The following is a 13,294-nucleotide window of genomic DNA, read 5'->3' as shown; positions in this document are numbered from 1 at the left end:
CAAAAAAATAAAAAAGTTATAGTCCTCAGAATAAAGCGATGCCAAAATAATTATTTTTTCTATAAAATAGCTTTTATCGTATAAAAGCGCCAAAACATAAAAAAAGATGCTGTAATCGTACTGACCCGAAGAATAAAACTGCTTTATCAATTTTACCAAACGTGGAACGGTATAAACGCCTCCCCCAAAAGAAATTCATGAATAGCTGGTTTTCGGTCATTCTGCCTCACAAAAATCGGAATAAAAAGCGATCAAAAACTGTCACGTGTTCGAAAATGTTACCAATAAAAACGTCAACTCGTCCCGCAAAAAACAAGCCCTCACATGACTCTGTGGACCAAAATATGGAAAAATTATAGGTCTCAAAATTCCCAAGTTCCTTGGGAGGTCTAGTTTCCAATATGGGGTCACTTGTGGGGGGTTTCTACTGTTTGGGTACATCAGGGGCTCTGCAAATGCAACGTGACGCCTGCAGACCAATCCATATAAGTCTGCATTCCAAATGGCGCTCCTTCCCTTCCGAGCTCTGCCATGCGCCCAAACAGTGGTTCCCCCCCACACATGGGGTATCAGCGTACTCAGGACAAATTGGACAACAACTATTGGGGTCCAATTTATCCTGTTACCCTTGTGAAAATACAAAACTGGGGGCTAAAAAATAATTTTTGTGAAAAAAAAAAGAATTTTTATTTTCACGGCTCTGCGTTATAAACTGTAGCAAAACACTTGGGGGTTCAAAGCTCTCAAAACACATCAAGAAGAGTTCCTTAGGGGGTCTACTTTCCAAAATGGTGTCATTTGTGGGGGGTTTTAATGTTTAGGCACATCAGGGGCTCTCCAAACGCGACATGGTGTCCCATCTCAATTCCAGTCAATTTTGCATTGAAAAGTCAAACGGCGCTCCTTCCCTTCCGAGCTCTGCCATGCGCCCAAACAGTCGTATACCCCCACATATGGGGTATCAGCGTACTCAGGACAAATTGCACAACAACTTTTGGGGTCCAATTTCTTCTCTTACCCTTGGGAAAATAAAAAATTGGGGGCAAAAAGATCATTTTTGTGAAAAAATATGATTTTTTATTTTTACGGCTCTGCATTATAAACTTCTGTGAAGCACTTGTTGGGTCAAAGTGCTCACCACACATCTAGATAAGTTCCTTAAGGGGTCTACTTTCCAAAATGGTGTCACTTGTGGGGGGTTTCAATGTTTAGGCACATCAGGGGCTCTCCAAACGTAACATGGCGTCCCATCTTAATTCCAGTCAATTTTCCATTGAAAAGTAAAATGGCGCTCCTTCCCTTCCGAACTCTGCTATGCGCCCAAACAGTGGTTTACCCCCAAATATGGGGTATCAGCGTACTCAAGACAAATTGCACAATTTTGGGGGTCCAATTTCTTCTCTTACCCTTGGGAAAATAAAAAATGGGGGCGAAAAGATCATTTTTGTGAAAAAATATGATTTTTTATTTTTACGGCTCTGCATTATAAACTTCTGTGAAGCACTTGATGGGTCAAAGTGCTCACCACACATCTAGATAAGTTCCTTAGGAGGTCTACTTTCCAAAATGGTGTCACTTGTGGGGGGTTTCAATGTTTAGGCACATCAGGGGCTCTCCAAACGCAACATGGCGTCCCATCTCAATTCCAGTCAATTTTGCATTGAAAAGTAAAATGGCGCTCCTTTCCTTCCGAGCTCTGCCATGCGCCCAAACAGTGGTTTACCCCCACATATGGGGTATCAGCGTACTCAGGACAAATTGTACAACAACTTTTGGGGTCCATTTTCTCCTGTTACCCTTGGTAAAATAAAACAAATTGGAGCTGAAATAAATTTTGTGTGAAAAAAAGTTAAATGTTCATTTCTATTTAAACATTCCAAAAATTCCTGTGAAACACCTGAAGGGTTAATAAACTTCTTGAATGTGGTTTTGAGCACCTTGAGGGGTGCAGTTTTTAGAATGGTGTCACACTTGGGTATTTTCTATCATATAGACCCCTTAAAATTACTTCAAATGAGATGTGGTCCCTAAAAAAAAATGGTGTTGTAAAAATGAGAAATTTCTGGTCAACTTTTAACCCTTATAACTCCCTAACAAAAAAAAATTTGGGTTCCAAAATTGTGCTGATGTAAAGTAGACATGTGGGAAATGTTTAGTATTTTGCCTGACATATCTCTGTGATTTAAGGGCATAAAAATTCAAAGTTGGAAAATTGCTAAATTTTCAACATTTTCACCAAATTCCCGTTTTTTTCACAAATAAACGCAAGTTATATCGAAGAAATTTTACCACTATCATGAAGTACACTATGTCATGAGAAAACGATGTCAGAATCGCTAAGATCTGTTGAAGCGTTCCAGAGTTATAACCTCATAAAGGGACAGTGGTCAGAATTGTAAAAATTGGCCCGGTCATTAACGTGCAAACCACCCTCGGGGCTTAAGAGGTTAATGTAAGCCTATATAAAAGAACATGGGGGCATCATCGCCAGAAATAACCAATATTTAAATCACTCTTGCATATTGTCATAAATAAAGGATGAAATCATATGCATACATAGAGACATCACCGCAAAAAATATACAGGCATTGTTGTCAAGGGTATTATCTGGGTAAAATCATCCTGATCAGCGAATGGTAATGTCAATAAGGCAAACAAATAAAGGCACATAAAACAGCACCAGTGTGTTTGTCATGATACACTTATCTTATGGGATTAGTGTCCCATCCCAACGCGTTTTCCCCCATAGGCAATACAAAGGGGTTCATCAGGGGAATGCCAGTGATAAGCGGCAGGCAGCTACACAATGAGGACGCTGCATGCGGTCCGACGGTAATGGATCCTGTAACATGCTGTTCGCCGGGGTAAATACCCGGTGACCCCCGGAAGTTTAGCTATCACATCCGCTAGTAGTGGAATGCTCAATGCGCTCCACAGTCAGCACAGGGTGTGACTCACTAATGAAGCGCACAGCATCGCATCAATTCGGATGTAAGTGAAACGCAAAATGCGCTCCAGAAGCTTGAATGCATTACCTCCCATATCATGCTACACTGGAATGTGCGCTAAATATACACAGCAACAGCGCATTACCAAATACTTGGGCTTATAGATAATATCAAATATAATGGCAATGGTGGAAACTTTTAATATACAAAGTATTTGTTTAGGAAATGTTTTTCAATATATAGCCAACAAATATAGCCCATCAAATCAATATACCACATTAATGTTGGTAATTGAGTAGAAAATAAGGAATGCTCAAATCCCGGATAGCTTATTGACCCACTATAATAGAACCGCTCACAGAACCATCAAAGACAGACGTATGGTCCTAGAATAAATATAAAATATTAAAAAGTCACCAAAAATGAGCAACATAATGATAAATTTATCATGGTCTGTAAGGACCAATGTGAAAAAGGCAGAAATTGTTTTTTGAGAGTTAACCAGATCAAATGAAGCAATCAAAATTAAGTTGCTTATTTAGGCCCCCCGGACTAGTTGACTCCATCCAGAATATCCATCTAGTCTCCCGCTGGATGATCCTCTTATCCCAATCCCCTTGTCTCTCTGACTGTAGCTGAGTTTCAATTACCCTAATGGAGATTGATTTTAGGTCTCCCAAGTGTACATCGTTGACATGACGAGCCAGAGAGGTATCCCTTTTGTGGGTGATGTCCCCGATATGTTCTCCAATTCTGACCCTTAATTGTCATTTTGTCTTCCCTACATAGTCAAGGGGGCAGGTACAGGTGCAAATGTACACCACCCCTACTGTCTTGTAGTTCGCAAAATGTTTATTTTGGTAGGTCCTGCCCGTCACAGCACTAGTGAAGGTTTTACTGGGTTTCACATATTTACAGAAGCTACATTAGCCACATCTGAACGTTCCAGATTGCCTGTGATCCAAACATGTACCCGACGGTTTTGGGGCACTGTAGTGGCTATGGGATACAAAATCACGAACAGATTTAACCTTCCTGAATGTGACACTAGGCTGGGGTGGAATGACACCGCCGATATCTGGGTCTGCTTTAAGAACTCCCCAGTGTCTCCTAAGGATCCCCATGACCTTGCTGTTCTGGTCATCAAAAGTTCCAATCAACCGTGTAATTTGGTCTTCCTCAATATTGGTTTTGAGGACAAGTAGTTCAGACCGATTATGGCCAGCCGCATGTCTGTATCCCTCGTTAACTATATTTCCGGGATATCCACGATCCCTAAATCTTTTCTTGAGGTTGTTAGATTTGGATTCAAAATCTCTAATAGATGAGCAGTTCCTCCTCAGTCTTAAAAATTGCCCTTTTGGGATCCCGTTTCTCAAATTAAACGGGTGATAACGCTCACATCTGAGTAGGCTATTGGATGCATTTGGTTTACGAAAAATAGATGTATCGAGGTGCCCATCTGGACATCTTGAGATGCATACATCCAAAAAAGGAATCCTGTCTCCTCCTATGTCACATGTGAATCTGAGTCCTAAATCATTGTTGTTAAGATGTGACACAAACTTTTCAAAGGAAGAACCAACCCCAGACCAAAGGACGAGGATGTCATCAATGTAGCGCCCCAAATATAAAATCCTGGGGCACCATGTGACATCCTCGTCACAAAACACAACGGTGTCCTCCCACCAGCCAGGAGCAGATTTGCATAAGTGGGGGCACAAGGGCTCCCCATAGCTGTGACCCTGAGCTGGTGGTAGAACTTGCCGTTACATAGAAAATAATTGTGTTCAAGAATGAACTGCAATAGTTTGATGACCAAGTTGTTGTGTGCCGAGATGAATACCCCTAGTTCTGAGGAAACATTCCACTGCCTGAATACCCTTAGAATGTGGAATACCACTATATAAGGACTCCACATCAATTGATGCGATAATCGTCCCTGAATCAATGCGTATATCGTCCAGTTTGTTCAATAAATCAGTAGTGTCCCTTATATATAACGGCAAGGCCGTTACAAATGGACGTAAGATGTAATCCAAATAGACGCTAACATTTTGACATAACGCATCAATCCCAGAGACAATGGGGTGACCCTTGAGGGGGGTTAGCCCTTTATGGATCTTTGGGAGTGAATAAAAAGTAGCAATGGTGGGATATTTTGGGAACACGAAGTCAAATTCGACCTTAGATATGAGAACATCATCCATAGACTTGGTAAGTATCTCCAAGGGTAAGTATCTCCAAAAGTGTACAAGAATATGAGGCAGTGGGATCACCTCTCAAAACCTCATAGGTAGTGGACTCAGATAGAATCGTATTACATAGTTCCAGATATTGATTCGTATCAAGAATGACAACATTATCGGACTGTTTAATAATAATCTTGGCATTTTTTGCCAGAGAGTTGAGGGCTTCCAATTCAAGGGTGGTAAAATTCAAGTCAATAGAGTTATTTCTTGGATTAATCTTTTTCATCTCATCAATAACTAATTTTGAAAAAATGTCAATATTGCTATAGTCCCCTGGTGGGGACATCCGGGTACTCTTGCTCTTCAGTGTGGAAAATGGTCCCTCTCCCATCCCCCTTGCTCCTTCCTCATAGAGTTCAGCAAGGAGGTTGACATCTGATAAAGAGTCAGGGGAAATGCCCAATTGTGCACATTTGTTCTTATCATTATTGATAAAAAAATTTCTCCATTTCAATATCCTAATTGTTGGACCATACCCTTAGGTACCCTACCAATTTGTGAGTGTGGTTTTTCTTTGAGATTTTAATCATTATAATTAAAAGTTATTGTTTTAGGTCTGTTTTTTGGTCTCCTTTAATAATCTCAATTAAACCATCCTTAGAACCTCGCCTAATTCCACCGAAGCCCTCGTTCTCCTGTAATAAACCAAAAATAAAAAAACAACAATATACCATGTCTGTCTGTCGTTCTGTCCCACGCCGTAATCCATGTCTGGGGATAATTAGTTTTCAACATGGACGGTGACAAGATGCGACCTTCCAGGCTGAGAACCACTGGTGAATGAACAGCTGCGAGTGCAACCTCAGTGACCAGCAGTGTGACATCACCATGAACTGCGGTGACCTCGGTGACATCCCCACTAGCACCGTGAGAGAATTGTCGGCTTTTCGTCTATTTGTAATATATATATATATATATATATATATATATATATATATATATATTGGGGATCTGTACTCACTCGGCTGCAGTTGAGGTAGGCACAAGATGCGGAACTGCAGAAATGTCCAAGCCAGTTTATTAAAATGGCATAAACTGCTCTGGATAAGAAAACAAATGAACAACCTTTTCCAGCACAAAGTAACAAACAGAAAAATAAACAGTCCATATAGTACTGCGGGTTCGCCTGCTCCAGTCAGTGTCTTTAGCGCGCACACACACAATGGAGGTCTCCACACCTCCAGCCACGACACTGAATGAGGCAATTGCCTCCATTTTATTAGCCAAACCACGCTCCTGGGGTGGGCATATGTGAGCGGTCACTCCCACCCACCTCTTATGACCACTCGTAAAACCCAGCCCTGGAGCGGCCCAAACAATTCTCTCAGCATTATACCTGCTGCAGCATACTTCTGAGCTCACATCGTCGCAGCTAATAGCTGCGATGACACATATCTCCCCTCCAGGATTCGTCCGGCGGCCATCTTATTAATATATATATATATATATATATATATATATATATATATATATATATATATATATGTGTGTGTGTGTCACTGACATCTATACATCTATCTACCATATATTTTGTGTATTAAGGGGGGATACTGTCATGGTTAGGACATGGTTACTGTTGTTGGCCTCAATTTCAAGATGGGAGGGGTATTTATACTCACTCCTAGCTGGGTTTCTCTGTCAGTAAGGCGTTCTGCTTCAGTCTGTGCGTGAGCCCTGGAGTGTGTGCCCTGTTTGCATTGTGTTTCTCATGCTCTCCATGCGTTACTCTGTTTGTTCTTGTGAATTACTGAACTCTGGCTTTGCTTCTGACTATCCGGTCTCTCCCTTTTGGTACCTCGTGATCTCCTGGCTCCGATCTTTCCTTGTTTGATAATTCTCTAGTGTTTATCCCTTCTCTGTTCCCCGGCATCTGGCTCTGCCCCCTGACCTCCTCCCACTCTCTCACATGTCTAAGGTCCTGTTGGTTACCAGGTTAGTAACCGAGCGTTAAGGCTAGTTTCACACTAGCGTTTACTGCATTACGTCGCAAATCCGTTTTTTTGCCGAAAAAACGGATGCGTCAAAAAATTGAAAAACGGTGACAAACGTATGCCACGCATCCAGCATTTCGACGGATCCGTCGCAAATCCGCTAAACGTTTCCGTCGAAAATACTGGATGCGTTGCATACGTTGTATCCGTTTTACCATCCGTTGTATCCGTTTTTCCGACGGATCCGTTTTTAAAAGGGGAGGCTCCCAAAATTTGATTGGCTACTGGAAAATTTGAAAAACTATATAGTACTGTATTTACAGCCCATCTTTGTGGGTTTTAGTTTTGTGGCAGCGATGGAAGGTGTTCTTGGGAGGATTGCTAGTTTGGTTACCGACGTTATCTTTGAGACAAATCGCCTGGATATCATAGTGCGGGAGAAGGAGGCGGCAGCGGAAAGGCGTAGGATGCTTCTGCAGCAACGGAGACGAAGACGAATGTGGATTCATCCGATTAATCAACTACGGATGACCCGGGGTGTCCAGTCCACTCTGTACCTGGAGTTGCGGCACAATCCACACAAATTCCACAACTACGTGCGGATGAGGATTGAACATTTTGATTTTTTGCTTGCAAAACTGGAGGATGTCATCCGAAGACAGGATACAAGGATGAGGCTTGCCATCACACCGGCGGAGCGGCTGATGGTGACCCTGCGGTAAGCCTCTTTTTTTTATTTCATTGCTGATATTGAATGTTATATTACATGCTGCAGAAAATACTGCGCTGGCATATTGCGCACTATTTTCTGCAGCATGTAGTTTTGGTTTTCTTGGCGGACATTCAACTGCTTTATTTAAATGTCATTGCTGATATTGAATGTTAACAGACTGCAGAAAATACTGTGCTGAAATATTGCGTTGCATTTTCTGCAGTTTTTTTTTTTTTTGGTTTTTTTGGGTTTGATGACATGCAACTGCTTTTTTCCTGTCATTGGTCATTTTGAATGTTATATTACATGCTGCAGACAATACTGCGCTGACATATTGCGCACTATTTTCTGCAGCATGTAGTTTGTGTTTTCTTGGCGGACATTCAACTGCTTTATTTAAATGTCATTGCTCATATTGAATGTTAGATAACAGACTGCAGAAAATACTGCGCTGAAATATTGCGTTGCATTTTCTGCAGTTTTTTTTGGGGGGGGTTTTTTGGGTTTGATGACATGCAACTGCTTTTTTCCTGTCATTGGTCATTTTGAATGTTATATTACATGCTGCAGACAATACTGCGCTGACATATTGCGCACTATTTTCTGCAGCATGTAATTTGGGTTTTCTTGGCGGACATTCCACTGTTTTTTTACACCGGATTCATGCTGGTTTTATTGGGTCTCCTGTCATTTTAAAAAAAATTAACAGTGCCATATTATAAAAAATTGCACAGACAAACAATTTTTAACATTTTTTTTTTTTTTTTTTTTTATAAAGTTTCCTAGCTACGGGTGAATCTATGACTTCGCTCCATTATCAGTTCAGGCTGGGCATTTCAACTATCTCTGGAATAGTGAAGGACACATGTCGGGCTGTTTGGACCACTTTGCAACCAGAGTATATCCCCCAACCATCCACGGAAATCTGGTTGCGAAGTGCTGAAGAGTTTCAGCAAATTTGCAATTTCCCTAATTGTGTGGGTGCAGTTGACGGGAAACACATAAGGATTGCGAAACCGGCAGGAACAGGATCGGAGTATTATAATTATAAGAAGTATTTCTCCATCGTCCTTATGGCTATTGCAGACGCCAACTGCAGGTTCCTTGCCGTGGACATTGGAGCGTATGGACGGTCCAACGATTCGCAAGTGTTTAAAAACTCTCCGATGGGTCGTTGCCTTTATGGAGAGAGCTACGATTTCCCGCCAGCCAGACCACTGCCAGGAACAAATGACCCAGCCCTGGAATATGTCTTTGTAGGTGATGAAGCCTTTCAACTGTCGCTGCACCTACTGAAACCGTACAGTAGCCGGAACTTAAACCATACCAAGCGGGTCTTTAATTACCGGCTTACTAGAGCACGAAGAGTAGTGGAGTGTTCCTTTGGCATATTGACGGCGAAGTGGCGAGTTCTGCTGACGGCTATCAAGCTGAAAACAACAACTATAGACGAGGTAGTTAAAGCCTGTGTGGTGCTCCACAACTTTGTCCTGTCAAAGGAGCCCGTTTCTTTGGATGATGAAGAGTTGGAGACCACCTTGTGGGACTACCGCAGCAGCTCGGTTCGCTCTACAAGTTCAGTTACAAGGATGAGGGACCAGTTTGCCGATTATTTTGTCTCACCTGTCGGGCGGATCCCGTGGCAAGACATGATTGTGTAACCTGTTTCCCATGTGTAACCTGTTTCCCATGTGTTTTGGTTATGTAAAAAAAGTGTTTCTGCCCCCCCCCCCAAAAAAAAGGCCCAAAAGCGTGGTTTTCTTGCTAGTAAAACCATTATGTTATACCCTTTACATGTCTGGTGTTTGTTTTTATTAAACCTTTTTTTATTATATTACCTTAATAAATCCACACACACACAAAGAGTAGAATTGTAATCCGAATTTTATTTTAACTCTTTTTTTTTTTTTTTTTTTTTGTTTTGCAAAAAAAATATATATATATTTTCCAACATTTTTATAGAAAAATTAGAACATTTTTTAGAATCTTATTTACACACTTTACAAATTTTCAAAGTGTTGGGTGGAGATATGAGAGGAGGATGTGCCGGAAGGTTGGACCACGTCGATAGGTGGGGAAACCCTACTTGTTTGGGGTGCAGTGGAAGTGGGGGTTAAACCAAGAGGCTGACCAGAGGGGGGTGGTGTTGGGGTAGGTGGAAGAGAAAAGTTCAGTAAGGAAAACATTGGGGAAGTAATTTGGTCTAGGGGCCGGGATTGTTGTGGGGACTGGGTCGGGTATTGTGACTGGGTAGGGTAGTGGGAGTGGCGTGGGGTTTGGTAATGGTGCTGGTGTGGGGATTGGAGCTGGGTTTGGTAATGCTGCTGGTGTGGGTATTGGGGCTGGGTTTGGTAATGGGGGGTATGGTGTGGAAATGGGGCCTGGTGTGGAATTGGAGTGGAGGTGCGGTGAGGTGTGTGGGTCGATTCATTAATGGCCTGCAGTGCAGCATTATGGCAGGTATTCATTACCCGCATCTGTTGCTCAAAAGAAAGCTTCTCCATGCTCATGAGCATGGATTGGAAAAAAAGGTTGGCCGGATCGGGACTTACAGCTGAATGCAGCCTATCCAAGCGACTGCTGGTTTCTTGGCTTGTTTCACTGATGCGTGATTGCACCATGTTGAAACCAGCAGTCACTTGCTCTCCCAAAATTTTGAAAGAGCCTTGGAAGGATGCATTCAGGTGTAAGAACTCAGGAGCATAGCTCCTTTCCTGACCCCTCTGGCGCTGCCGCCACGAACCTAATGGTGGTGTCGAGGTGGCAGGATCAGAGGGGTGGGGTAAAGGGAACGCTAACTGTTCAGCATCAGATGCGAGCAATGAAGCCTGCAATAATGCTCCACTGCTTGGGGCGGATGAAGTGGAGGGGACAGAGGGGTCAGAGGAGAGGACAGAGGGGTCAGAGGAGGGGACAGAGGTGTGGGGCCTACCGACGTGGCCCTCAGTGGCGGACTCAGGAGGGATCGCTCCAGAGGGCGCAGAGGAAGATGCAGGCGCCCGGTGGCTGGAGAAGGTGCTGTGAAAGAAAAAACAAATGAAATTAATACATTGGAATGAAAAAGCCCTGACTGAAAGCAAACTAAGTAGACAGGTTAACATGGTTATTAGTGGGCTGTAGAATACTTACACTCTGCTTAGCATTGTTCGCCTCAGGAAGGAGAGGGCCTGGCCATATTTATATTTGCTCCTCTTCCTTCCTGCAGAGCCACTCGGGGCCTTCATCTCATCATTGAATTCCCTCTTAAAGCGATCCCTCAGTGACCGCCACCGCTTCCTAATCTTTCCAACTGTGAAGACAAGAATCAAAAGAAAAAACCAAAAATTGGTAAATGCAATACATTACAGTCAGCTCAAAACATCACTGGAAAGTGAATACTTACCTAGTTTGCTCTGCTGCTGAGGATGAAGGCTCTCCCGCCTTGGAAACAGGTTGCGACACACTTCGTCCCAGAGCCGACGGGTGACACCGGTATCAGCATGCCTGCGGTCAGCCATGTTCCACAGCGGCTCCCGCTCGCGAACCTCCTCGATGAGACAATCGATGTCAATGTCATCATCATCATCCTCCTCTTCTGCGGGAGCACGCTGTGAAGCCTGTGTCAAAAAAAAAAAAAAAAAGGAAAACAAACAAATTAGTACACTGAAATACTAAAGTACCAATAGAATCCCCCTCCCCCCCAAAAAAAAAACTCACTGATGGCCGACCGTGGCGACGAGTCCGCCGACTCTGGGACTGTCTGGGAGAGCCTTCAGCGGCAGCAGCAGGAGCAGCAGCAGCAGCCTGAAATGAAGGAAACAAATTCTCAGTTAAGGTAGGCAGGTGTTTAGTAATCTGTTTTGTGTATGGTGCAGTGTGATGTGCGAAGCAACTGTTTCACCACTACTTACACTTGGTTCCTCCTCCACTTGCATCTCTCCACCCGTCTCGCCCCCTTCTGACAGCTCCTCATCTGATTCAGCTTCCTGTTGAAACATAATGTATGCATGTAGTTATCCATAAAAATTTAATTTAAAGAAATTTAAAAAAAAAAAAAAAATTTGTGTTAACTTACCGATACACGCTGTTGCTGTGGAGGAGGGCTGTCAGAAGAGGACATCGTTTTGTGGTCCTGGTGGGCAGTGGCTGTGTCCTGGTGGGCAGCGGCTGTGTCCTGGTGGGCAGTGGCTGTGTCCTGGTGGGCAGCGGCTGTGTCCTGGTGGGCAGCGGCTGTGTCCTGGTGGGCAGCGGCTGTGTCCTGGTGGTTCTGTAAGTTAAAGACACACTTGCAATCTGCTCGACACATTGAAGTAGCAGATTGGGGTCTTCAAAACTTACTTCTAGCTCTTTAGCTGTGGTCCTGGTGGGCAGCGGCTGTGTCCTGGTGGGCAGTGGCTGTGTCCTGGTGGGCAGCGGCTGTGTCCTGGTGGGCAGCGGCTGTGTCCTGGTGGTTCTGTAAGTTAAAGACACACTTGCAATCTGCTCGACACATTGAAGTAGCAGATTGGGGTCTTCAAAACTTACTTCTAGCTCTTTAGCTGTGGTCCTGGTGGGCAGCGGCTGTGTCCTGGTGGGCAGTGGCTGTGTCCTGGTGGGCAGCGGCTGTGTCCTGGTGGGCAGCGGCTGTGTCCTGGTGGTTCTGTAAGTTAAAGACACACTTGCAATCTGCTCGACACATTGAAGTAGCAGATTGGGGTCTTCAAAACTTACTTCTAGCTCTTTAGCTGTGGTCCTGGTGGGCAGCGGCTGTGTCCTGGTGGGCAGTGGCTGTGTCCTGGTGGGCAGCGGCTGTGTCCTGGTGGGCAGCGGCTGTGTCCTGGTGGTTCTGTAAGTTAAAGACACACTTGCAATCTGCTCGACACATTGAAGTAGCAGATTGGGGTCTTCAAAACTTACTTCTAGCTCTTTAGCTGTGGTCCTGGTGGGCAGCGGCTGTGTCCTGGTGGGCAGTGGCTGTGTCCTGGTGGGCAGCGGCTGTGTCCTGGTGGTTCTGTAAGTTAAAGACACACTTGCAATCTGCTCGACACATTGAAGTAGCAGATTGGGGTCTTCAAAACTTACTTCTAGCTCTTTAGCTGTGGTCCTGGTGGGCAGCGGCTGTGTCCTGGTGGGCAGCGGCTGCGGTCCTGGTTTATCTGTTATATGTATAATGGATCTATAGTTAGACCACCCCCTGAACTAGGTAATGTTCAATGATAAACACCCTACTAAAATGATGTCAGAAATGTTCATACAGGTGAACACCAAAACCCCCCCAAAAAGTTGCACGTTATACCATTCATTTCCATGTCCCAAAAAACAAAATTTTTTAATGTTAACACCATGAAAAAATATATTTGACACATTTTATTTAAAATAAATAACCTCTCCCCCCCCCCAAAAAAAAAAAAAAAATACTTTACAGGTTAACCTTTATTAAAAAAAATGAGCCCTCAACCAACCCTGTATTGCATGTGTAACCATTGGTACATA

The 13,294-nt window shown here is 43.6% G+C and overlaps 1 protein-coding gene across 1 annotated transcript; it reads right to left on the bottom strand.

The window, feature by feature from the left end:
• Positions 1-5,150: 5,150 nt before the first annotated feature.
• Positions 5,151-11,820, bottom strand: LOC143817755 (uncharacterized). Its single transcript, XM_077299240.1, has 7 exons — positions 11,734-11,820; positions 11,540-11,626; positions 11,226-11,439; positions 10,973-11,132; positions 10,396-10,861; positions 6,162-6,195; positions 5,151-5,575 (listed from the first exon to the last, which is right to left on the bottom strand). The coding sequence occupies exons 1-7, from the start codon at positions 11,818-11,820 to the stop codon at positions 5,151-5,153; spliced, it is 1,473 nt and encodes a 490-aa protein (XP_077155355.1).
• Between the last annotated feature and the right edge of the window lie 1,474 nt (positions 11,821-13,294).

The sequence above is a fragment of the Ranitomeya variabilis genome, chromosome 3 (genome assembly GCF_051348905.1).
Source record: "Ranitomeya variabilis isolate aRanVar5 chromosome 3, aRanVar5.hap1, whole genome shotgun sequence".
In the NCBI taxonomy this organism is placed as follows: Eukaryota; Metazoa; Chordata; class Amphibia; order Anura; family Dendrobatidae; genus Ranitomeya; species Ranitomeya variabilis.
This window is presented reverse-complemented; position numbering and strand designations above follow the sequence as displayed.